At 48.3% G+C, this 23,760-nt stretch overlaps 1 protein-coding gene across 3 annotated transcripts in view; it reads right to left on the bottom strand.

The window, feature by feature from the left end:
* BLTP3A (bridge-like lipid transfer protein family member 3A) overlaps positions 1–23,760 on the bottom strand; it is a 698,660-nt gene that overhangs the window by 530,569 nt on the left and 144,331 nt on the right. For all 3 annotated transcript variants that reach the window (XM_075335894.1, XM_075335893.1, XM_075335895.1), the window contains exons 3-6: positions 13,418–13,456; positions 13,223–13,314; positions 8,001–8,190; positions 7,789–7,926 (exon numbers count right to left, since the gene is read on the bottom strand). In XM_075335894.1, the coding sequence (XP_075192009.1) occupies positions 7,789–7,926; positions 8,001–8,190; positions 13,223–13,314; positions 13,418–13,456 (459 nt within the window). The remainder of the gene's footprint in view (positions 1–7,788; positions 7,927–8,000; positions 8,191–13,222; positions 13,315–13,417; positions 13,457–23,760) is intronic.

A 23,760-nucleotide genomic window follows, 5' to 3' on the forward strand; every position in this document is an offset into this window, starting at 1 on the left:
GCTGGCTGATATTGTTAGGCTGGGGGGCTCCCCATAACGTGGAGCTCCCCATGCTGAGAATACCAGCCTTTAGCCGTGTGGCTTTACCCTGGCTGATATCAAAAAATGGGGGGGACCGCACGTCGTTTTTTTTAATTATTTATTTATTGTACTGCACGATATAGGCTGTGATTGGTTGCAGTGAGACAGCTGTCATTCAGCGTGGGGGCGTGTCTGACTGCAACCAATCATAGGCGCCGGTGGGCGGGGAAAGCAGTGAATACGAGATGGAATAATGAGCGGCCGGCATTTTCAAAAGAGGAAAAGCCGCCAGAGTAGTGTGACAGCTGTGCAGCGCCACGCCGGTGATCGGTGAGTATGAGAGAGGGGGTGAGAGGAAGAGACCGACCGACAGAGAGAGATAGAGACAGAGAGAGACAGACCAACCAACAGACCGACCGACAGAGAGAGGGAGACCGACAGACAGAGAGACTGACCGACAGAGAGAGAGGGACCAGGAGTGATTTTAAACTATTTAGAATGTTCTGCTGGACATGCTAAGCATGCTCAGTAGAACTTAATGGATTCCTGCACTGGAATCCAGCACCATAGACATTCATTAAATAGAAACGAAAAAAAAAAACAAAACGTGGGCTCCGCCGTATTTTTACCGTCCAGCCAAGGTAATCACACAGCGGCAGCCCGGTATTCTCAGTCTGGGGAGGGCGAGGGCCATGATTAATGCACCCCGTCCTCTCAGCCAAGAATATCAGCCCGCCACTGCCCCGAGAATGTCGCATACATTATGCGACAGTCCCGGCGTGTTACCAGCTCTTCCAAATTGCCGTGATGCGGTGGCAATCAGGGTAATAATGAGTTAATGGCAGCGCATCGCTGCCACTAAGTCCTAGCTTAATCATGGCAGCGTCTATGAGACAGCTTACATGATTAACCTGTAAGTAAAGTGAATAAACACACACCGAAAAATCCTTTATTTTAAATAAAACACAAAAAGCCCCCTCTTTCACCACTTTATTACCCCCCCAACACACAGCTCCGGCATAATCTACACAGGTCCCACGATGCTTGCATCCAGCTGCGTCTGACACATACTCAATGCAGCCTCGTTCAGTGAGCGATGCTGCAGGGGTATTTACAGGTAATTTCTCACGGTCGGTAATGTGAACACAATACCGCTCGCGAGAACTGCAGTGTGTCCTCACAGGAACTCTATTGATTATCTTTCTATCTATCCATTATCTATCTATCCATCTATCTATTCATCAATCCATCTTTCTATCCATTATCTATTCATTATCTATTTATCTATCAATCTATCTTTCCATTATCTATTTATCTATCTATCCATCTATCTATTCATCTATCCATCTTTCTATTCATTATCTATTTATCTATCCATCTATCTATCCATTATCTATTAATCTATCCATCTTTCTATCCAATATAAATTTATCTATCCATTATCAATTTATCTATCCATTATCTATTTATTTATCTATCTATCCATTATCTATCTATCCATCCATCCATCTATCCATCTTTCTATCTATCCATTATCTACAGTCATATAAAAAAGTTTGGGCACCCCTATTAATGTTAACCTTTTTTCTTTATAACAATTTGGGTTTTTGCAACAGCTATTTCAGTTTCATATATCTAATAACTGATGGACTGAGTAATATTTCTGGATTGAAATGAGGTTTATTGTACTAACAGAAAATGTGCAATCCGCATTTAAACAAAATTTGACCGGTGCAAAAGTATGGGCACCTCAACATAAAAGTGACATTAATATTTTGTAGATCCTCCTTTTGCAAAAATAACAGCCTCTAGTCGCTTTCTGTAGATTTTGAGTTCCTGGATCCTGGATGAAGGTATATTTGTCCATTCCTGTTTACAAAACAATTCCAGTTCAGTTAAGTTTGATGGTCGCCGAGCATGGACAGCCCGCTTCAAATCATCCCACAGATTTTCAATGATATTCAGGTCTGGGGACTGGGATGGCCATTCCAGAACATTGTAATTGTTCCTCTGCATGAATGCCTGAGTAGATTTGGAGCGGTGTTTTGGATCATTGCCTTGCTGAAATATCCATCCCCTGCGTAACTTCAACTTTGTCACTGATTCTTGCACATTATTGTCAAGAATCTGCTGATACTGAGTTGAATCCATGCGACCCTCAACTTTAACAAGATTCCCGATGCTGGCATTGGCCACACAGCCCCAAAGCATGATGGAACCTCCACCAAATTTTACTGTGGGTAGCAAGTGCTTTTCTTGGAATGCCGTGTTTTTTTGCCTCCATGCATAACGCCTTTTTGGATGACCAAACAACTCAATCTTTGTTTCATTAGTCCACAGGACCTGCTTCCAAAATGTAACTGGCTTGTCCAAATGTGGTTTTGCATACCTCAGGCGACTCTGTGGCGTGCTTGCAGAAACGACTTCTTTCGCATCACTCTCCCATACAGCTTCTCCTTGTGCAGTGTGCGCTGTATTGTTGACCAATGCACATTGACACCATCTGCAGCAAGATAATCCTTTGGAGGTGGTCTGTGGATTGTCCTTGACTGTTCTCACCATTCTTCTTCTCTGCCTTTCTGATATTTTTCTTGGCCTGCCACTTCTGGGCTTAACAAGAACTGTACCTGTGTTCTTCCATTTCCTTACTATGTTCCTCACAGTGGAAACTGACAGTTTAAATCTCTGAGACAACCTTTTGTATCCTTCCCCTGAACAACTATGTTGAATAATCTTTGTTTTCAGATCATTTGAGAGTTGTTTTGAGGAGCCCATGATGCCACTCTTCATAGAGATTCAAATAGGAGAACAACTTGCAAGTGGCCACCTTAAATACCTTTTCTCATGATTGAATACACCTGCCTATGAAGTTCAAAGCTCAATGGAGGTTACAAAACCAATTTAGTGCTTTAGTAAGTCAGTAAAAAGTAGTTAGGAGTGTTCAAATCAAGAAATTGATAAGGGTGCCCATACTTTTGCACCGGTCAAATTTTGTTTAAATTCGGATTGCACATTTTCTGTTAGTACAATAAACCTCATTTTAATCCAGAAATATTACTGAGTCCATCAGTTATTAGATATATGAAACTGAAATAGCTGTTTCAAAAACCCAAATTGTTATAAAGAAAAAAGGTTAACATTAATAGGGGTGCCCAAACTTTTTCATATGACTGTATTTATCTATTTATCCATTATCTGTCTATCCATCTATCTATCTATACATTATCAATCTATTCATCTAGCCATTTTTCTATCTATCCATTAGCTATTTATTTATATAGCCATTATCTATCTATTCATCTATCCATCTTTCTATCTATTCATCTATCTATCCATTGTCTATCTATCCGTTATCTATTCATCTATCCATCTTTCTATCTATTCATCTATCTATCCATTGTCTATCTATCCGTTATCTATTTATCTATCCATCTTTCTATCTATCAATTATGTATTTATCTGTCTATCTGTCTATCCATCTGTCTATCCATCTATCTACCTACCTATCTATCCATTATCTATATTATTTATTGCTGTTAAAGCATTAAAAAACGCAGGGACCAACCTGCAAAAAACGCACCAAAACTCGGGAAAAACGCATACGTTTTTGGGTGCGTTATTGGTGCATTTTTTTAACGCAGGTGCGCTAATCCATCACTCAAGAAATTTCTTGAGAAATATCCTTTTTCTAGTGCGCACAGAGCCTAACCCTGAGACTGTGTGTTAGTTGCAGCAAGCCACTATGTAAGTTCTGTAAGATATGAAGCCCTCAAAAGTATGCTAGGTTGCTTGTAGGAAGGTACTGGCCTTGAAGCATAAGTTGTGCCCATGACACCGAGTATTAATAAAAATTGGGTAACACTCAGACTGTGAATTGAGATGGTGGCTGACAGGCACTACACTACACCTGAACCCGTTGTTTTTACAATTTTGGGACATTTTTTTGCAAGTTGTAATACCTATTGCTAGTATAACAGACAGAAGGGATGTAGCAGCGCTGAGATTGTTGATTATTACTAGCAGATGTCAGGACAGCTTTAAATCTCTCCCTGCCTGTGAATAAGCTGTCCCTACATCACACACTGCAGTAACAGACCGTATGCAGCACTAATAAGAGGATTTTTTTTTTTTGCAGCAGTTCTATGATTTACACAGCTGCTAGCACACAGTGGACACGGTCTTCAGCCCTTATAAGGACTATTCTGGATTCTGCAGCAGGAACACTATCTCATAGAATGAACTGCACTGTCCCAATACCAGTTTCTATGATTTACACAGTCGCTAACAGGTAATGCTAAATAGCTTCAGGCCTTAGAAGGACTAGTATTAGTTGGCTGGAAAAACACTGTACCGCACACAGTACAGTCTCGCTACACCGGCAGCTCTGGAATGAATGGCGGCAGACTTATATAGCCCCGATGACGTTGTGCGCTCAAATCAATCACAGTAACACCACAACAAAGATGGCTGCGGCGTTACTGTGAGGGCAAGCAACGTCAGATGTGTTCATTGGCTGGAAAAAGGCGCCAGGAAGTCCAGAAACGAAAATGAAAGTATCGGAGCGAATACCATATTAGCCGTCGGATAGCGAATACCTCGAATACCCCATTATCCGTCAGATACCGAATAGTGGCGAATATATTTGCTCATCCCTAGTAATTAACTATCTCTGCCTTCTCTATGGGGAGTCTGATAACAGGCTCCCTGCACATGCAGCTGCATGATCTTTTGTAGCTGCTATAATATGCAGTGAAATTTGTGGAGATACGGGGGTCAGTGGGTGCTCTCGTCCGCTGGCCCGGCCGCCTTTAGAAAGACAGCATGACAGGGCTCATCCCAACTGAACGCCCGACCTCCTTAACCGTGGGCGGAACACTACTCAGACAACACAGGGTGAGGGGATCACAATATTAAGACTTTTTTGGATCCCCAAACAATTAACGGCATATGGCACATAACCAGCAAAACCACAGAATATAACCGGCAACAGTTTCTCACCCTTCCGCTGACTCACCAGGGATTTAGAATGTCCATGCCTCAGAGCTTCCAGGGCTACTTACTCCAAACCAGCAGCACCCAGCTTTCGGCAAGCACCCACTAAGAATGGAATAACGCCAGATTTAGGAAGCTGTCTGGGGTCCGCAAAGCCTGTAGTCCGCTGACTGCATTGTCCTAAGCTGGATTCCTTCCTTAGGTAGTCCTTGACATCTCAGCCGAATCCTTGCATTTGATGCTGAAGTCCATGTAGTGTTATAATCCAGGTTCAGCTATGGCTTGCCAGTCGGTCCTATTTTGGTATCATGTAGCAAGAGTCTACCCAGGCAATGGACAGTCCTCCTTCTTATACCCCTAAGCTCTCCATTCAGACCATTGGGGTCTTCACGATTGGTGGATAAGACTGGGCTCTTATTACCTAGATCTCAAGCTGCATATAAAATCTCTATTAGTAATGGTCTCTGACAGTAAAGCTGGGTTTACACGCTGCAACATCGCAAAGGACATCGCTGTAACGTCACCGGTTTGGTGACGCAATAGCGACCTCCCTAAGTCTCTGCTAAGTCTCTGGTGAGCGTTCAAACAGGCAAACCTGGCCAACAACTCAACAGCGATCCGGACCTGCAGAGCGACCTAGGGGACGTTGATAAGCAGCGTTTTGAAAGTGAAGTTGCTAACAAAGTCGCTGCAAAGTCTTCACACACTGAAACTTCATGCTGCACAGCGGGAAACAAAGGACCTAGGAATGGTCCTGAACGATTTGTAACGATTACAACTTCACAGCAGGGGCCAGGTCGCTGATAGGATTCACACACTGCAACATCGCAAACAACATCGCTATTGCGTCACAAAACCGGTGACGTTACAGCGATGTCGTTTGAGATGTTGCAGTGTGTAAACCCAGCTTTACAAGGGAGACAACCCAGCCACATCGCATCCAACAATACAATGGAGGTTCACACAATTGATTTGTTTGGGTAACTGATCCTCTTTGGTGAAGGTAATTACACGAGTCAACAAGAACTTTATCACTAGACTCATTAAAACAAAACAATGAGGGCTTATCCCCAGTTTATTAACAAAATATCTTCATGCCCGGCTGAATGTTAAGAAACTTTAACCCTTGCTAGGCACTGACAAAGTCCATGTCGTCACAACATTTTAAAAATATTCAGACTGCTCAGAAGTTTTAAGTCAATGGTGAAGTCTGGAAATAATTACAAACTCCCTGGGAATATATATATTGATTGAGTCAGAATATTTTTTTTCAATAAAAATCCATGCAAATGAGAAGGGAACATACATATCTACCCTAATATCATTTAAGCCTCAGTACAAACAGATTGTTGACTGGTCCTGCAGAGGTTGTTGAGTTAGGCCAACCTTGATCTAAAGCAATGGCTACTTTAGTCTACGTGTAGTTTACAAGGTAATGCAATTAAAGGGAATCTTTCAGCAGAATTTTGCTATATAAGCTGAGGACAGCATGCCGCAAGGTTTAAAAGACAAAAATCTACTATGCTTCTCTTATCAGTCTGTGAGCTATTGTTTACTTAAATTAAAGGGAATATCATTTGCATTTAACATTGCTGTGACAAGCTCACTGGTGCCAGGCAGTTCGCTATGCTACTTCCTGTGATGGACACTTCATAGTCAATGCACAAATCTCCATTAGGAGCCTGGTGAGGGCGGGGAAGCTCCATCAGCTCTGGTGTTTTCCTGGATTTAAATTCTTTGCTTATGTTAGAACTGCTGCACCTAGTTATCTATGTGATACACCATTGGATTCAGAATCTCTTTGCCTACAATATGTTGCTGTCAGATGAGGTAGCTAAAACCTGGTGACAGATTCCCTTTAATACTACCAGATATTACTATGAATTTCACATTCTAAGAGTTCACAAGGAAGCTTTAAAAAAAGGACACTGCTATTCAACCTCATTGCACTGTGCAAACATTACCATTCAGATACTTTTTAAAACAATACTTCTCACAGTTTTCACAAAACGACTGCTAATTAACTTACATGGGGAATTCACAGGTTGGTGTTAAGAAGACACCTAAAGCTGGGTTCACACATAGCGACAGCGACGTTGCTGTTACGTCACCATTTTCTGTGACGCAACAGCGACCTTGTAAGTCGCTGTTATGATCGCTGCTTAGCTGTCAAACACAGCAGAAGCAGCAGCGATCATAACGTCTCTGTGCTACATGTGCAGAGAGCAGGGAGCCGCACACACTGCTTAGCGCTGGCTCCCTGCACTCCTAGCTACAGTACACATCGGGTTAATTACCCGATGTGTACTGCAGCTACATGTGCAGAGAGCAGGGAGCCGGCACTGGCAGCGAGGGCGGACGCTGGTATCAAAGGTAAATATCGGGTAACCAGGGAAAGGTCTTCCCTTGGTTACCCGATGTTTACCCTGGTTACAGCTGTCAGACGCTGGCTCCTGCTGCCTGCTCGCTTCATTTCGTCGCTCTCTCGCTGTCACACACAGCGATGTGTGCATCACAGCGGGAGAGCGATGACCAAAAAATTAAGCTGGACATTCAGCAACGACCGGCGACCTCACATCAGGGGCCAGGTCGTTGCTGGATGTCACACACAGCGACAGCGACGGGACATCGCTGCAACATCACAGAAAATGGTGACGTAGCAGCGACGTCGTTGTCGTCGTCGCTGTGTGTGACACCACCCTTACTATTTTGGAGGATAGACTTATGCTCAAAATGTCACTTTGTTGTAAGACGTGTATTTGTATTTCGGCTTACCCTTCGTTTAAAGGCAACATTCAATCTTCCACCATTGGTAAGTAACCGCAGAGGAGTGCTTGGAGCATCTTCACAACTTTCTGATGCATCAGCTTCAATGCGTAGCGTCTGCCAAGTTACTTGCTTAAATGTGAGAACCTTAACACAAAGCCACAAATCAGAATCAACATACCATAAACGCTCATGTTAGACCTGTATTTTCAAGTGCTTACCTCTCCTCTTTGTGGATGGGTAAGGCGGGTGAATCGTAAATCACTCTGCTGCCAAGTTGGACTAACACTGTAACCTTGCAGCTGCCAGAGCTGTAGTGATGCACGAAATGCTTGTGATTCGATTTTGATAATCACACAGCCAACTTCTAAGAACATGCCCTCTACCACTTTTTCTGCAAAACCATATTCACTAATGTATAGGAAAGAAAACAGTATTTAGGATCATGGCAATAATCTGCTTAAATATATAATAGTGACCAGTGGCGTAACTAGAGTTTGATGGGCCCTGATGCAAACTTTGGACCTGGGGCCCCCCTCCACGTACACCGACACTCGGGGTACAGTATACTGACGCCGACACTCGGGGTACGGGAAAATGACACTGACACTTGGCTCTTTCCCTCAACACCCATGTTTCCTATGATCTGAAATCCCTCTTTCTATCAGCACCCAGCTTTCATATGCTCTGATATCCATCTTGTCCTCGATACCCAGCTTCCCCATGCTCTGCTATACATCTTTCCCTCAGCACCCAGCTTTCCAATATCAGAGCTTGGGAAAGCTGGGTGCTGAGGGATGATGTATAGCAGAGCATGTAAAAGCTGGGTGCTGAGGGAAAGAGCCTCTTTCCCTCAGCACAAAAACTTTCCCATCCCATGCTTGTATCTTTATCCACCCTCGTATATAGGTTTTCCAAATACAATAATTGCCCCCACATAGCCTTTCATATAGTATACAGGGTCCCACATAACGCTTTATATATTAGAATGCACCCATAGTCCTCCATGTATTATAATGCATTTCCCATAGTCCTACATGTATAAAGTAGCCCTCATAGCCTTCCAATTATATGTAACACAACTCCCATAGTCCTCCATGTATTATAATTCACCCCATATATGGAGGACTATCATAATGCAGCCCCCATAGCCCTGCATGTATTATAATGCACCCCATAGTTGTCACGCCACCGGGATCCCGGCGCCGCCCGTCACTCACCAATCCGGTCCCTGGGCGCCCTGGCCATGGCTGCTGCCCCCGCTCTCCCTCCTGTGCGTCCTCCGTGCTCCCTGCTCATCGGTCCCGGCGTCCCGCTGCGGTCCGGGACCCAGCTTCTGCTTACCCTGCATCTCCTCCGCTCTCTCCCCTGTGTCCTGTGTTGATCTCCGGCGCTCGGGCCTCGCGCATGCGCACTAGGGCCCGCCCTCACTCACCTCTTCTTAAAGGGCCAGCGTCACTGAAACAGGATATGGCTGATTACAGGTGCAAGGTATATAAGACTTCCTTTTGCTTGTGGGCGGTGCCTGTTTAACGTGTTCTTGTAGTTATCTCTTGCACTAGATGTTCAGGTCCCTCTGTGCTTTGTACCCAGGTTAACCCTGTCTCTGCCCACAGTGTCCGACTGCCTACCTGTGTGTGTCCAGCCTGCCCCTTCCCTGGAGTTGCGGTGACTATCAGCTGTGGATCCCGTCATCTTCCGTCAGCCTGTACCCATCACTGGTTCTGGATTCCATCTGGCCACATCAGTCTGCACTCCTCGCTGGACCCGGACTCCGTCTGCTGTTTCCACTCGGCACCTGTATCCGGTTCCTGTCATCCGTCCTACTGTACGTCTACCTGGACGACATCTTGATCTTCTCCCCAGACTTACCAACCCATAGAAAAAGCGTATGACTCGTCCTGCAAAGACTTAGAGAAAACTGCCTGTACGCCAAGTACGAGAAATGTTTGTTTGAACAGACGTCTCTTCCCTTTCTTGGCTACGTCATTTCCGACAGAGGCCTACAGATGGATCCTAAGAAACTGTCTTCCATTCTCACCTGGCCTCCCCCTTCTGGACTGAAAGCTATTCAACGCTTCCTGGGATTCGCAAATTATTACCAGCAATTCATCCCCCACTTTTCCGCACTGAAGGCTCCTCTCTCCGCTATGACTAAAAAAGGGTCAGATCCCAAAGAATGGTCGCCTGAGGCCGAAAATGCCTTTTGCTCTCTGAAGCAGGCCCTTGCTTCCGCTCCCGTTCTCCATCAACCAGAGGTAAACAAACAATTCACGGTGGAGGTGGATGCCTCGTCCGCGAATGCCGGAGCCGTGCTGATGCAGAAGTCGTCCTCCGGAAAGATGGTTACCTGTGGATTCTTTTCCAAGGACTTCTCGGCTCTGGAACACAATTACACCATTGGTGATCGGGAGCTTTTGGCTATTAAGTTAGCTTTGGAGGAGTGGCGATACTTGCTGGAGGGAGCGGTATATCCGGTCATAATTTATACCGATCACAAAAACTTAGCATACCTGCACTCGGCCCGGAGACTCAATCCTCAACAAGCCCGGTGGTCTCTGTTTTTCGCCCGCTTCGATTTTCAGCTACATTTCCGGCCCGCTGACAAGAATGTGCGGGCCGATGCCTTGTCCCGATCCTTCGTACCTGCAGAACAAGAGTAAGAGAGGGACCAGTTCATCATTTGTCCCAGTAAGGTCGTTCCGGTGGCTCCAGTCACTCTGTCGCATATACCTGCTGGGAAGACCTTCGTTGTGGAGGCCGATAGACGAAAAGTCCTTCACTGCGGCCATTCCTCGAAGGTGGCCGGTCATGCGGGTCAGAAGACTTGGGGCATGATCTCCCGTCACTATTGGTGGCCATCTCTTCGTAAAAATATCGTCTCTTTTGTTGCAGCTTGTCCGTTCTGTGCCCTCAACAAGACTCCCAAGCACCTGGCCACCGGTCGTCTCTTGCCTCTGCCCATTCCCTCCGTCCCATGGCAACACATAGCCATGGATTTTATCACGGACTTGCCCTTGTCTTCGGGCTGTACTGTTATCTGGGTTGTGGTGGATCGTTTCTCAAAAATGGCTCATTTTGTTCCCTTGGTCGGACTACCTTCTGCTCCGGACCTCGCCAACCTCTTCATTCAACACATCTTCCGGCTTCACGGCTTTCCTCAGCATATTGTGTCCGACAGGGGGAGTCAATTCACTCACGTTTCTGGATCGGCGCTCTGTAAACTCCTAGGAGTGTCCCTAGACTTCTCCTCGGCCTACCACCCTCAATTAAATGGTCAGGTCGAACGGGTCAACCAGGTCTTGACTTGGCACTTCGTCAATGTCCACCACAACGACTGGACCAACCTGCTACTTTGGGCTGAGTTCTCAGACAACCATCACACCAGTGAGTCCTCCTTCAGCTCTCCCTTCCATGTCGTCTACGGTCTTCAGCCTTCCGTGCCACTACCGGTACCCTCTACTTCTGGTGTACCCGCTGCAGACATCCTGTCCAGAGATTTCTCCAAGATATGGCGTACCGTCAAGACCTATCTTGAATGTGCTTCCGCTCGGAAGAAGAAACATGCTGACAAAAGACGCCTCGATCCTCCTCACTTTTCTCCTGGGGATATGGTATGGCTTTCCTCCAAGTACGTCCGGCTGAAGATTCCATCCTACAAGTTGGGTCCTTGATATATCGGTCCTTTCAAAATCATCAACCGGATCAACGAGGTCTCGTACAAACTTCAGCTTCCGGCCACGATGCACATCCCTAAGTCCTTCCACGTATCCTTACTCAAGCCAGTCATCCTAAGTCCCTACTTCTCTGATCCCGGTACTTCTCCTCCTCCTCTTGCCAATGATGATGTATACGAGGTAAGAGACATCTTGGCCATGAATAGAGTGAGGGGTAAGCAGTTCTTTCTTGTTGATTAGGAGGGATTCGGTCCCGAGGAACGGTCCTGGGAACCCCGGGAGAATATTGCTGCTTCTCTTCTTCGCAAATTCCTGTCCCGGTTGCGGGGAAGGGGGCGTGAGGGAGGGGGTACTGTCACGCCCCCGGGATCCTGGCGCCGCCCGTCACTCACCGATCCGGTCCCTGGGCGCCCTGACAACGGCTGCTGCCCCTGCTCTCCCTCCTGTGCGTCCTTCGTGCTCCCCGCCCGTCGATCCCGACGTCCTGCTGCAGTCCGGGACCCAGCTTCTGCTTCCCCTGCATATCCTCCGCTCTCTCCCCTGCGTCCTGTGTTGATCTCCGGCGCTCGGGCCTCGCGCATGCGCACTAGGGCGCGGGCACTCACCTCTTCTTAAAGGGCCAGCGTCACTGAAACAGGTGCAAGGTATATAAGACTTCCTTTTGCTTGAGGGAGGTGCCTGTTCAACGTGTTCTTGTAGCTATCTCTTGCACTAGATGCTCAGGTCCCTCTGTGCTTTGTACCCAGGTTAACACTGTCTCTGCCCACAGTGTCCGACTGCCTACCTGAGTGTGTCCAGCCTGCCTCTTCCCTGGAGTTGCCCCGGTGACTATCAGCTGTGGATCCCGTCGTCTTCCATCAGCCTGTACCCGTCACCGGTTCTGGATTCCATCTGGCCACATCAGCCTGCACTCCTCGCTGGACCCAGACTCCGTCTGCTGTTTCCACTCGGCACCTGTACCCGGTTCCTGTCGTCCGTCCAGACCACGGCTACCGTTGGACTAGTCGCTATATCCCGTATGGACATCTGAAGGACGCGAAACCCAAACTCGCTTGTGTCCCGGCTGCTGTGCATCTGGGCCCTCTGGGGAGGCAGCCAGACAGTCCCTGTATAGGGGTTCGCTCCTCGTTGTCTCTCTGAGGGAGTCCGGTGCACGGTCCCGTGGATCCATCTCTGGACTGAACGTTACAATAGTCCATGTATAAGGTAGTCCCCATAGTCCTCCATATATTATAATGCAGCCCCCATAGTCCTATATGTATTATAATGCAAACCCTAGACCTTCATATTGTATTATGCAGCCCCATAGTCCTCCATGTATAATGCACCCCTATAGGCCTCTGGCCACCGTGTAATAACTGATTAAAAAAAAAAAAAACAGAGTCCTCCCGTTCTGCGCTCTGCATGCCTCAGCACAGCAGTCGCACAGTAGTGACGTAACCACGCTCTGCTGAGCAGAGACATTGAGCACAGGCACAGGAGGAGAATGAGGGAGTAAGGAAAGGAGCCCTCCGCTGCATGCTTCATCATTGCTATGTGCGATGAAGGGCGAGGGGTGCCCGGTGCCACCGCTGGCAGTGGGCCCCCTAGCGGCCGCGTGGTCTATCACAGAACAGCACAGCTCCTCTCTCACTGAGAGGAGCCGTCTGCTTCTCTGCAGGGCGAGCAACGGGCCCCTAACCCTGCTGGGCTCGGTCGTGATGGCAACCTCTGAAACCGCGGTTGTTACACCCCTGATTGTGGCTAAGGAACAGAAAACATCTCACCTTTGACCGGCAGCAACTGCTATAGGTGATGGTCCATTGGGCGGTCGAGGATCTTCACATGTTTTCATCTCTATTTCAACTTTATCAAGCATCTACAAAAGGAACCATACCAATTTAGATACAAAAAATCCCCTACTGCTCTGTGTTAAGAGCACACAAATAATAAGAAAAGGAAATATTTGCAGGCTAACTTACCAAACAAATTGGATGAGTTTTTAGCTTGGTCCATTGTATCTGGCAGACAAAACGAGATACAGTTACATCATTACAGGGTTGACTATAGGTACAATAACATACATTAAGCTGTGCTACAGAAGCTGAGAAAATTAGTTGTCCAATGAAGACACCCTCAGACTATATGCCTCTAAGGAGAAATAATCTAACACTATTAAAGTATATGGTCATCATAAGGGGGTCGCTGAGTAGGGAACCGTCAATGAAGAGCTACTCGAAGTCTAGCAAAATGGAGGCCACTCAGACAACCTGTCCTTGTGTTACATGTATGGCCATTTATTAAACAGCAACAATTCAAAACGGAGCTTTCCTTGCCACATCCACTGCAGTAAAATATCTGATAAACGTACGGTAATTTGCAACATGTCGGACCAAGGAGGCTTTCACTGATCATTCTGAAATGGTTATTAAGACAATCACATAAACAAAAAATTGACGACATTCTGTACAGACCACTTCTAGCTTTTCCCAAGAGTTTTCCAGCTGAACAGGTGCATTTGGACAATAACTGCACAAGCCAAGAGAACATTACATTTGTGAAAATGGGGTTTTCTTTTTTTTTTCCCTTCCCAGTGGAACCGCCCAATTGTCACAGATGCTCTTGTATGGTATCAGTCAGAAGCTCCAATCAGCAAGTACGCCACAACAGAAGGAAAAATGCAATATAGACAAAGACCTGAAGTCCTGTAATAATGGATCATCCAAATATCTTAAGTAGCCCCAGAGTGAAAATAGAGCATAGATTTAAAAATTTTAAACAAAATGAAGATTATCATCATCTTTTTTTCCTTTAATTGCAGTCTATTAACACATTCCTAACATATAATGTTCCCGGTCTTCCCGGTCTTTGATGCGTCACTTAAAAACCGCTGAAGGTGGCATATACCATGGACAGCCCGGAAGTTGAGGGTGCTGTTCCATGTGCCAACTGTCCCCCTCCTCAAATACCTAATGGGTTGCTAAGGCAACCAGCGGACTGATGAAGGCCCTATGCCTGCCATGATGGTGCACCTATCAAGAGCAACTTGTGGCTGGTGTTCATGGAAGACAGTTATTTTCACTACATACTGCAATACCAGTGGTATTACTGTACATAGCATAAGTAATTAAACAATTTCAAGTATCCTAAGTAGTGATCGGCAAACCAAGATTGTAAAATTTGGGATCCATAGGGATACCTAGTATCCGTGCACAGACCCCAAACACAGTTTTCAGGGAACTCCGTGTAACTATCCGGATTTGTCCACCCGGGTAATTAAAAAAAAAATAAAATAAAGGAAAAATCAAGAAAATAGGGAATAAAGCAGGAGCGTTATACTTACCAAGTCTCCCGAGTAGTGACAGTACTTCTAGGGCCACCTATTACCCTCATAAATATTCACTGTTTCCCCCAACCACCGGCAGTCCCCGTATCTCTGATTGGTTGCAGTCAGACCGTGCCCCCAACTTGTGTGACACCGTGTTTGACGGCTTGGAAGCACACACGTTGTCTGCGTATCTATAGTGCTGTAAAAATAAATAAAGTTGGCGTAGGCATTTCAGCACCAAATTTGCATATTCTTTTAGAAAACTGCACCAAAACAGCGTCAAAACTGGGTTTTTTTGCATTTGCCAAGGGATGCAGATTTGGTGCTGCAATTTATACACCATATTCCTGCACCAAATCTGCCTCTACTGGCAAAAAAAATACATGCATTTTTTTGTCAGAAGATGCACATTTAGTGTAGGAATATGGTGAATACATTTCAGCACCAAATCTGCATCTCTTAGCAAAAAAAAATAAGGTTTTCTCCCAGGAGATGCAGGTCTGTGAAATCCGTTCAATAATACCTATAATTGACTCTGCATCTGACAGTACCAGCAATAATGTCATAATAGACCAATAAACCATTAATAAATATATGATTTTATTAGAGACAGCAAAAAGGGATCACAAAAAAACAGATTACAGCATCATTGCAGGCATATAGAATGGTACAGGCCAAAATTGTATGTCAAAATCTAAATTGGTAAAATATGATGTTGGGATAGGAATCCCTAGAAAGATTGCACAGAAGTCCCGGTGTACAATATGAAGTCTTATTAATGTCCATAAAATAGAAGCTGATGTGAAATGCGCGTTGAGGTGGTGTGGTAAGGTCTATGGTGTGGTTCTGGTGGGTGTTGTAGTCCCCTACTATGCTTAGATTTGCACAATTGCATATGTGTGAAGCCCCACAGGTGTTGTGTCGGTGCATACCTTCAGGGACTCCACGTAGCTGGTGCTGGTCACAGGTAGGGAATCTTCAGTTTTGATCGTGACGCCACTCTCAGTATTGCGGTCAGTGGGGACCGCCACTGCAGGTTAGGGGACGCCTGGGGCTGATGGTGGGTGCAGTTGGATATAGTAGCCTCCTGAGAGTGAGGCAAGCCCCAGGGCCCGGTGTGGGTTTGTAGTACCACAAGTCGCAGAATGACTCAAGCACAGTCCAAAAAGTCTTTTAACGTGTTTACTCACTGTTTGGAGGTCACGGTGAGATGCCCGGGCGACACTGTGATAACCAGGTGGAACCAGGAATTCCAGGAGGCCGTTCTGAGGGTAGCTGTCCACTCGCCTTCCTTGCACCCCTTCTGTTTTGGGAGGGTCCTTTGCTTGAAGCGTGGTAGGACCCCTCCAGGGAAGCTGTTACCACCCTGCTCCCCTCTCTCTGGCTCGTCTGCCGGCAGCGTGGCCTTGGTGGGATGGCTTCTGGCCCTGTCCCCTTATGGGCCTGGTGTGCTGCTTGGCTCAAGCTCTGTGTAGTCGTGGTGAGGGCATGAAGTACCCCCCCAACCTGTAGGTTAAGCAGCTCTGGATGATCTGCTGCCTGTTCTGGGGACCTAGTTCCCCTTGTGTGCTCGGATACTGGGATCTCCGTACTCAGCCACCCCTCTTTCTCTGGATGCTCTTCAGGCCGACCCACAGTACTCCGTTCTCCTCCGCTTTCAGCTACAGCACTCCTCAGGACCTGTCTGCACGGGAGCTTCTCTGCTCCCCCTCCATACACTTCAACTCCTTCCTCTCGACTCCCTCACTTCCTCTCTCTCTGCCCTGCTTCCTAGCAACCAGCCCCTGAACACACCCCCAGCTGGGAATTGAAAGTTAACCCCTTCTGGCTACCCAAGGGTCCCCTCTGGTGATGTGGGAGGCCTGATCACTATATGTTTGTGTGTGCACCTCATCCTGGCCTTTGGAGATTACCTGGAAGCATTGCTCCCGCATGGGTGCAATACTCTGTGGTGCCTGACCAGGTCAGGGGCGCCACATTCCCCCTTAGTTATCATCAGCACGTCCTCGGGCTGCAAAGACAAGAGAAAGAAAAAAGGTAATTACAAACTTTTCCCACACAGGGGCAATTATTTACATTTAAACATGCCAGGTACCATTCCACCACCAACCACCCACATGTCCGAACCCCACCCAAAAACCTCCAGGAGGTAGGTCACCGGTCCTTTTGGTAACCAGGTCTGGGCCATCACATTCCCCAGACCTTTCCTCCAATCTTCCTCTCCTGAGGAGAGTGGTGTAAGGTAGGCCCCATAAACAGGCGTACCCGCTTCCGAGTGTTGGAGGGCAGGCCCCATAAACAGGCGTGCCCCCTTGTTGGTGCAGAGCCATGCCCCTCAACAGGCAGACCCTGTGGTTGATACCAAGGAGGTAACTTTTTACAATGCAAAGTTTGTGGTTAAAGCCAGTTCATAACCAGTGGTCTAACATTTTAAGGAGGTCTCACAATAGTCCTTGTGGGCACATTTCACTTAAACGTTACTTAACTGTAAACAGGTTAAACATTACATTTCATACCGTCACTTTGAACTAAACTGTACTTTGTCTATAGCGTAATGGGAGCTGACCAAAGTTGCTGCGGGTTGATCTACTCAGTACTAGACTGTCATCTGTCTGAGGTTGTGTCCTCCCACCCGATGTATGTGTCTCAATGTGAATTCTGGGTGTACTGGGTACTGATACCAATGCGTGGTTTTCTGCTTCAGCTACATTTGGCTCTTCCAGGTTCTGAACAGGTTCTTCTGGGTCTCTTACTTCTCCAGATTGAGGGAATGTAATAACCGGAATAACTACTGCTCCATTGTATTGAGGCCAACTTGCTGGAAAATCTCCAAGTACAGTATGGATCATCTTTTCTTTTGGTTCTTGAACTGGCAAAGGGTTGGGAATTTCTTCAGGGATTCTTAGTTGTTCAGGACATTTCTTTAAGCGATCTCTAGAAACGACAGCTGTTGTTTTTCCTCCATCTTTGCTGATAAGGCATGTCTTTTCATTGCTAAGCGTCGATGGTAACACAGTATAGGGTTCTTCTTCCCAGTGATTGTCAAGTTTATGACGTTTTCTCTTTCTTTTGAGAACTATATCTCCTGGCATCAAGGGAACAGCAGGTGCTTTTCGATTGTAGGCCTTTTCTTGTTTCTCACGCTGCTGAGTCAGGCTTCGCTCCACACACTCTTGTACTTTCTTGTATTGGGCTTGGCGGTTGGAATCCCAATCAGCACCTTGTTGATGGTCTTCAGGGGTCTCAACTCCCATTTCCAGATCTACTGGCAACCTCCCTGGTCTGGCCCTCATCAGGTATGCCGGTGTGCAGTTCGTGGAACTCACAGGGATGTTGTTATACATGTCCACTAGATCGGGCAGTTTTTCTGGCCACTGACTTCGTTCCTCCAATGGGAGCGTCTTCAGAAGATCGAGAATGATGTGGTTCATCTTCTCACACATGCCATTGGTCTGAGGATGGTAAGGCGTAGTACGGATCTTCTGGCAGCCGTATAGGTTACAAAACTCCTTAAACACTTCAGCTTCAAAGGCTGGTCCTTGGTCAGTGAGCACTTGATCTGGATAGCCATGTGGTCGACAGAAGTGTGTCTGGAAAGCTTTGGCTGCAGTTTGACCTGTCAAGTCCTTGACTGGTACTACCACCAGGAATCTGGAGTAGTGGTCAACCATAGTGAGAGCGTAGTTGTAGCCTTGTCTGCTGGGTGCCAACTTTACATGGTCCAGGGCCACGATCTCCAGGGGCCGTTTAGTTTGGATGGGCTGGAGTGGTGCTCTCTGGCGGTGCTGGTCTTTTCTTCTAAGATTGCAAGGCCCGCAGTTTCGACACCACTTCTCTAGGGCAGATCTCATGCCCACCCAGTAGAATCTTACTTTAAGTAGGGCCTCCAGTTTCTTCCAACCAAAATGGCCTGCACCATTGTGATAGGCTTCTAGCACCATCCTCGTATCCTTCTGTGGTACAATCACTTGCCACACCTTCTCATGCGTCCTCGGGTCAATGATGCTCCTGTAAAGTTTGTCTTGATAGATGAATAATCGACCCCTCTCCTTCCATAGGTACTGTGCCTCAGGTGGGGCTCCTTTGTCAAGGCTGGCGCCAGGCTGGCTGATCAGTTTCTTTACCAAGCCTACCGCTGGATCATTTTCCTGGGTCTCCTTCCAGTTGTAGTGAGGTAGTGGGTTCAGGGTCACCTCTTGGCGGTTGGCACGCGACTGCCGACACTGTTTTGCTCCATGGCGATGGAACGCTGGCAGCTCAATCTCTTCAAGATCATCTTCATCTTCACCCTCGTCTGCTAGGTGAGGCATCCTGGACAGAGCATCTGCGTTGCCGTTCTTGCGGCCAGCTCGATACTTGACAGTAAAGTCATAATTCGCCAGTCGGGCTACCCAACGCTGCTCCATGGCACCCAATTTAGCAGTATCCAAGTGGGTCAGGGGGTTGTTGTCCGTGAAGACAGTGAATTTGGTGGCTGCCAGGTAGTGCTTGAACCGCTCTGTGATAGCCCATACCATGGCCAGGAACTCTAGCTTGAATGAGCTATAATTCTCTGGGTTTCTTTCGGTAGGCCTGAGCTTCCTGCTGGCGTAAGCAATCACACGCTCTTTGCCTCCCTGCACCTGTGAAAGCACTGCTCCCAGTCCCACATTACTGGCATCTGTGTACAGTACGAATGGCAGACCATAGTCAGGGTAGGCTAGGATCTCTTCACCCGTCAAGGCCCCTTTCATTTGTCTGAAGGAGTGTTCTTCTGCTTCTCCCCAGTGAAATGGCGGGCCGGAGATCTTTCCTTTCTTCCTTGGGTGGCCTACCAGGAGCTCTTGCAAAGGCGCTGCCATTTTCGTGTAGCCCTTGATGAACCTTCTGTAGTAGCCTACCAAGCCAAGGAACTGACGTACCTCCCGGACGGTAGTAGGTGTGGGCCATTCCTGGATGACTGTGACCTTCTCTGGGTCCGGTGCTACTCCTTCTGCACTGACCACGTGACCTAGGTACTGGACCTTTGGCTTCAGTAAATGGCACTTGGATGGTTTCAGCTTCATTCCATATCGGGATAGTGCTTCAAAGACTTCAGCCAGGTGTTTCAGGTGGTCCTCATAGGTCTTGGAGTACACGATGACATCATCCAGGTAGAGCAGGACGGTTTCAAAGTTGAGGTGCCCTAGGCAGCATTCCATAAGCCTCTGGAAGGTCCCGGGGGCATTGCAGAGTCCAAATGGCATGCTGTTGAACTCACAGAGGCCCATTGGGGTGGTGAAGGCCGTCTTCTCCCGATCTTCTTCTGCTACAGATACTTGCCAGTAGCCACTAGTAAGATCTAGGGTAGAAAAGTAGTTAGAGGCTTTCAAGGCAGCGAGGGATTCCTCTATCCTTGGCAAAGGGTAGGCATCCTTGTGTGTTATCTGATTTATCCGTCTGTAATCCACACACATCCTCATCGTGCCATCCTTCTTTCTTACCAGGACTAGGGGAGCTGCCCAGGGGCTGCAACTGTCCCTTATGACTCCTGCCTCCTTCATGTCCTTCAGCATGTCCTTTGTGCGCTGGTAATGGGCTGGTGGAATAGGCCTATGTCTTTCCTTAATGGGAGGATGACTGCCTGTGGGTATGTGATGTTGCACCCCTTTGATCCTACCAAAGTCTAGTGGGTTCTTACTAAAGACCTGCTCGTATTCCTGCACGACCCTGTAAACCCCATGTTTCTGGTAGTCGGGTGTAGAGTCAGTCCCCACGTGTAGTTTCTGGCACCAGTCCTCTAACTGCTTTTGGGAGGTCTCGCCCTCTTTTGAGTCAGCTTGTGTCAGGGGACCTACAGGTGTTATGGCGTCATCTGAGCATGTAAACAGTTTGGCTATGGTAGCGTACCTTGGTAGTCTGGCTTCCTCCTCCCCACAGTTCAACACTCGTACAGGCACTCGTCCCTTGTGTACATCAACTACCCCCCTGGCTGTCAGAATCGTGGGCCAGTGGTCTGAATGAGTGGGCTCTAGTACAGCCTGGTAATCTTGTCCTCTGAGACCTACCGCTGCTCTACACCACATCATCATTTCACTCCGTGGGGGTATCACAATGGGGTTAGCATCCATCACCCGTACACTACCAATCTCACCGCCAGTCTGTTTTACCTGTTGCTTCCTCAGAATGATTCGGATCTCCTTTTGCAAGGCTCTTTGCGACCTGCCGTCAGCACCTTCAACAATCTGGTGAAGCAACAACAACACTTCCCCTAGGCAATTTTCTATGACATTAGTGCCTAAAATCATTTGCGGGTTCCTTTCTCTAACATCAGTGTCCACAACAATCAGTCCTTGTCCCTTCATTTCCTGCCTTCCCACCTTTATGGTTACCTCTTTGACCCCGATCTGGTCTATAGGTTGTCCGTTGGCAGCATAGATGGTGAGGGAGGGGTCCGGTGGTCGGAGATCGCCGTCCGACCAAAACCTCCGATAAAGGACATGCGGGATCGTGGTGACCTGAGAGCCGGTGTCCAATAATGCCGGGGTAGGGATCCCGTCCAAGACGATGGACAGGACAGGACGTCCACCCACGTACTGATCACAGCAGCGACTTGGGCCTGATCTTCTTAATCCTGAGGACTGGCCCTCGGCCCCAGGTTTGACTCGTTTAAAGGACAGGCCCTTGCATAGTGACCTGCCTTCTGGCAACGACGACAGATGGGTTGTCCAGCTGAGTCATAGCGATCACTGCTCCTGCCTCGAGTTGGGGGACCCCTTCTCCTCCGCATCCAAGGGACGTCCTCTGGGTTGTCGGCTAGCAGGATCTGATGAGGGACTTTGGTCTCTGAGGGCAACTGCATTGCTTTCAGGATTTGTGCGACGTCCTTAGTGAGCTGCTGCACTTGGGAGGATAGCGTACTTATGGTCTCTGCTGGCGCGTTGAGTCCTTTTGCAGTCATCAGGGCCTGCGTGGAGGATTCCGCTCCTGCAGCCGTGGAACTGGCAGGGTCTGTGTCCACAGGGGGTTGGAGTGCTTTCACTGCCCGGTCTTTCAGAATGGCAAAGTCCACGTCGGGGTGTTCTAGGGACCACAGCTTCATCTGCTTCCCATCCTCAGGAGAGCGCAGGCCCCGCAGGAATTGTTCCTTCATCATCCGGTTTCCTTCCTGGTCACTGACAGGGTCCACCAGCTTGAGAGCCCGTAGTGCAGCCTGCAGCCTGAGGGCATAGTCTCTTATACTATCTTGGGGCTTCTGACGGCAGTGATAGAAGTCCGTTCTCAGCTCTCCCTCTGTGCGGTGTTCAAAAGCAGCTGCTAGTTTGGCAAAGATGGTCTCAACAGAGCTCCGGTCATCATTGGCCCAGGACTCAGCTTCCAATTCTGCTGCTCCAGTCAATTGTCCCAGCACCACAGCGGTCCTCTGTTTACCAGTCATCGCGTGCATGTCTAGCAGGGTGTTGATCTTTTTCTTAAACCCGGTCAGCGTGTCTATTTTACCGGCGTATTGAGGCAGCCATTGCGCCCCTGGGGCATACAACAAGGACACTGGCATTATGGGAGCGACCTCGGCCGGCGCAGCTGCGACCGCGGCACCGGCACCAGGCGCTGCGGCGTCCAGCGCGACAGGGGCTGGCATCGCTTGGGCTGCGTCGCCCTGACCAGGGGCATTACCTCCTGCAGCGTCCATTTTTCTTCAGAGAATCCGCGCGCTCCCTTTCCACTTCCTGGGTCAGAACGCTCTCTGAATTGTGGGGATTCTGGGGCGGCCACACCTCTTCGTGGGCGGTGCTCTTCTCCCTCGCGCGGGCTGCAGCGCGCGCTTTTGAAGATGGCAATATGGCGGCGGTTCAATTTTTTTTTTTTTGCGGTCGGACCTCTGAGGCACACGGTCACCTGCCTGAACAGGTCTAGTCCTTATCCTGTTCGTGACGCCAGATGTGAAGCCCCACAGGTGTTGTGTCGGTGCATACCTTCAGGGACTCCACGTAGCTGGTGCTGGTCACAGGTAGGGAATCTTCAGTTTTGATAGTGACGCCACTCTCAGTATTGCGGTCAGTGGGGACCGCCACTGCAGGTTAGGGGACGCCTGGGGCTGATGGTGGGTGCAGTTGGATATAGTAGCCTCCTGAGAGTGAGGCAAGCCCCAGGGCCCGGTGTGGGTTTGTAGTACCACAAGTCGCAGAATGACTCAAGCACAGTCCAAAAAGTCTTTTAACGTGTTTACTCACTGTTTGGAGGTCACGGTGAGATGCCCGGGCGACACTGTGATAACCAGGTGGAACCAGGAATTCCAGGAGGCCGTTCTGAGGGTAGCTGTCCACTCGCCTTCCTTGCACCCCTTCTGTTTTGGGAGGGTCCTTTGCTTGAAGCGTGGTAGGACCCCTCCAGGGAAGCTGTTACCACCCTGCTCCCCTCTCTCTGGCTCGTCTGCCGGCAGCGTGGCCTTGGTGGGATGGCTTCTGGCCCTGTCCCCTTATGGGCCTGGTGTGCTGCTTGGCTCAAGCTCTGTGTAGTCGTGGTGAGGGCATGAAGTACCCCCCCAACCTGTAGGTTAAGCAGCTCTGGATGATCTGCTGCCTGTTCTGGGGACCTAGTTCCCCTTGTGTGCTCGGATACTGGGATCTCCGTACTCAGCCACCCCTCTTTCTCTGGATGCTCTTCAGGCCGACCCACAGTACTCCGTTCTCCTCCGCTTTCAGCTACAGCACTCCTCAGGACCTGTCTGCACGGGAGCTTCTCTGCTCCCCCTCCATACACTTCAACTCCTTCCTCTCGACTCCCTCACTTCCTCTCTCTCTGCCCTGCTTCCTAGCAACCAGCCCCTGAACACACCCCCAGCTGGGAATTGAAAGTTAACCCCTTCTGGCTACCCAAGGGTCCCCTCTGGTGATGTGGGAGGCCTGATCACTATATGTTTGTGTGTGCACCTCATCCTGGCCTTTGGAGATTACCTGGAAGCATTGCTCCCGCATGGGTGCAATACTCTGTGGTGCCTGACCAGGTCAGGGGCGCCACATATGCAGTTATGATAGCAAT

This window comes from Anomaloglossus baeobatrachus, chromosome 2, assembly GCF_048569485.1.
Source record: "Anomaloglossus baeobatrachus isolate aAnoBae1 chromosome 2, aAnoBae1.hap1, whole genome shotgun sequence".
Lineage (NCBI taxonomy): Eukaryota > Metazoa > Chordata > Amphibia > Anura > Aromobatidae > Anomaloglossus > Anomaloglossus baeobatrachus.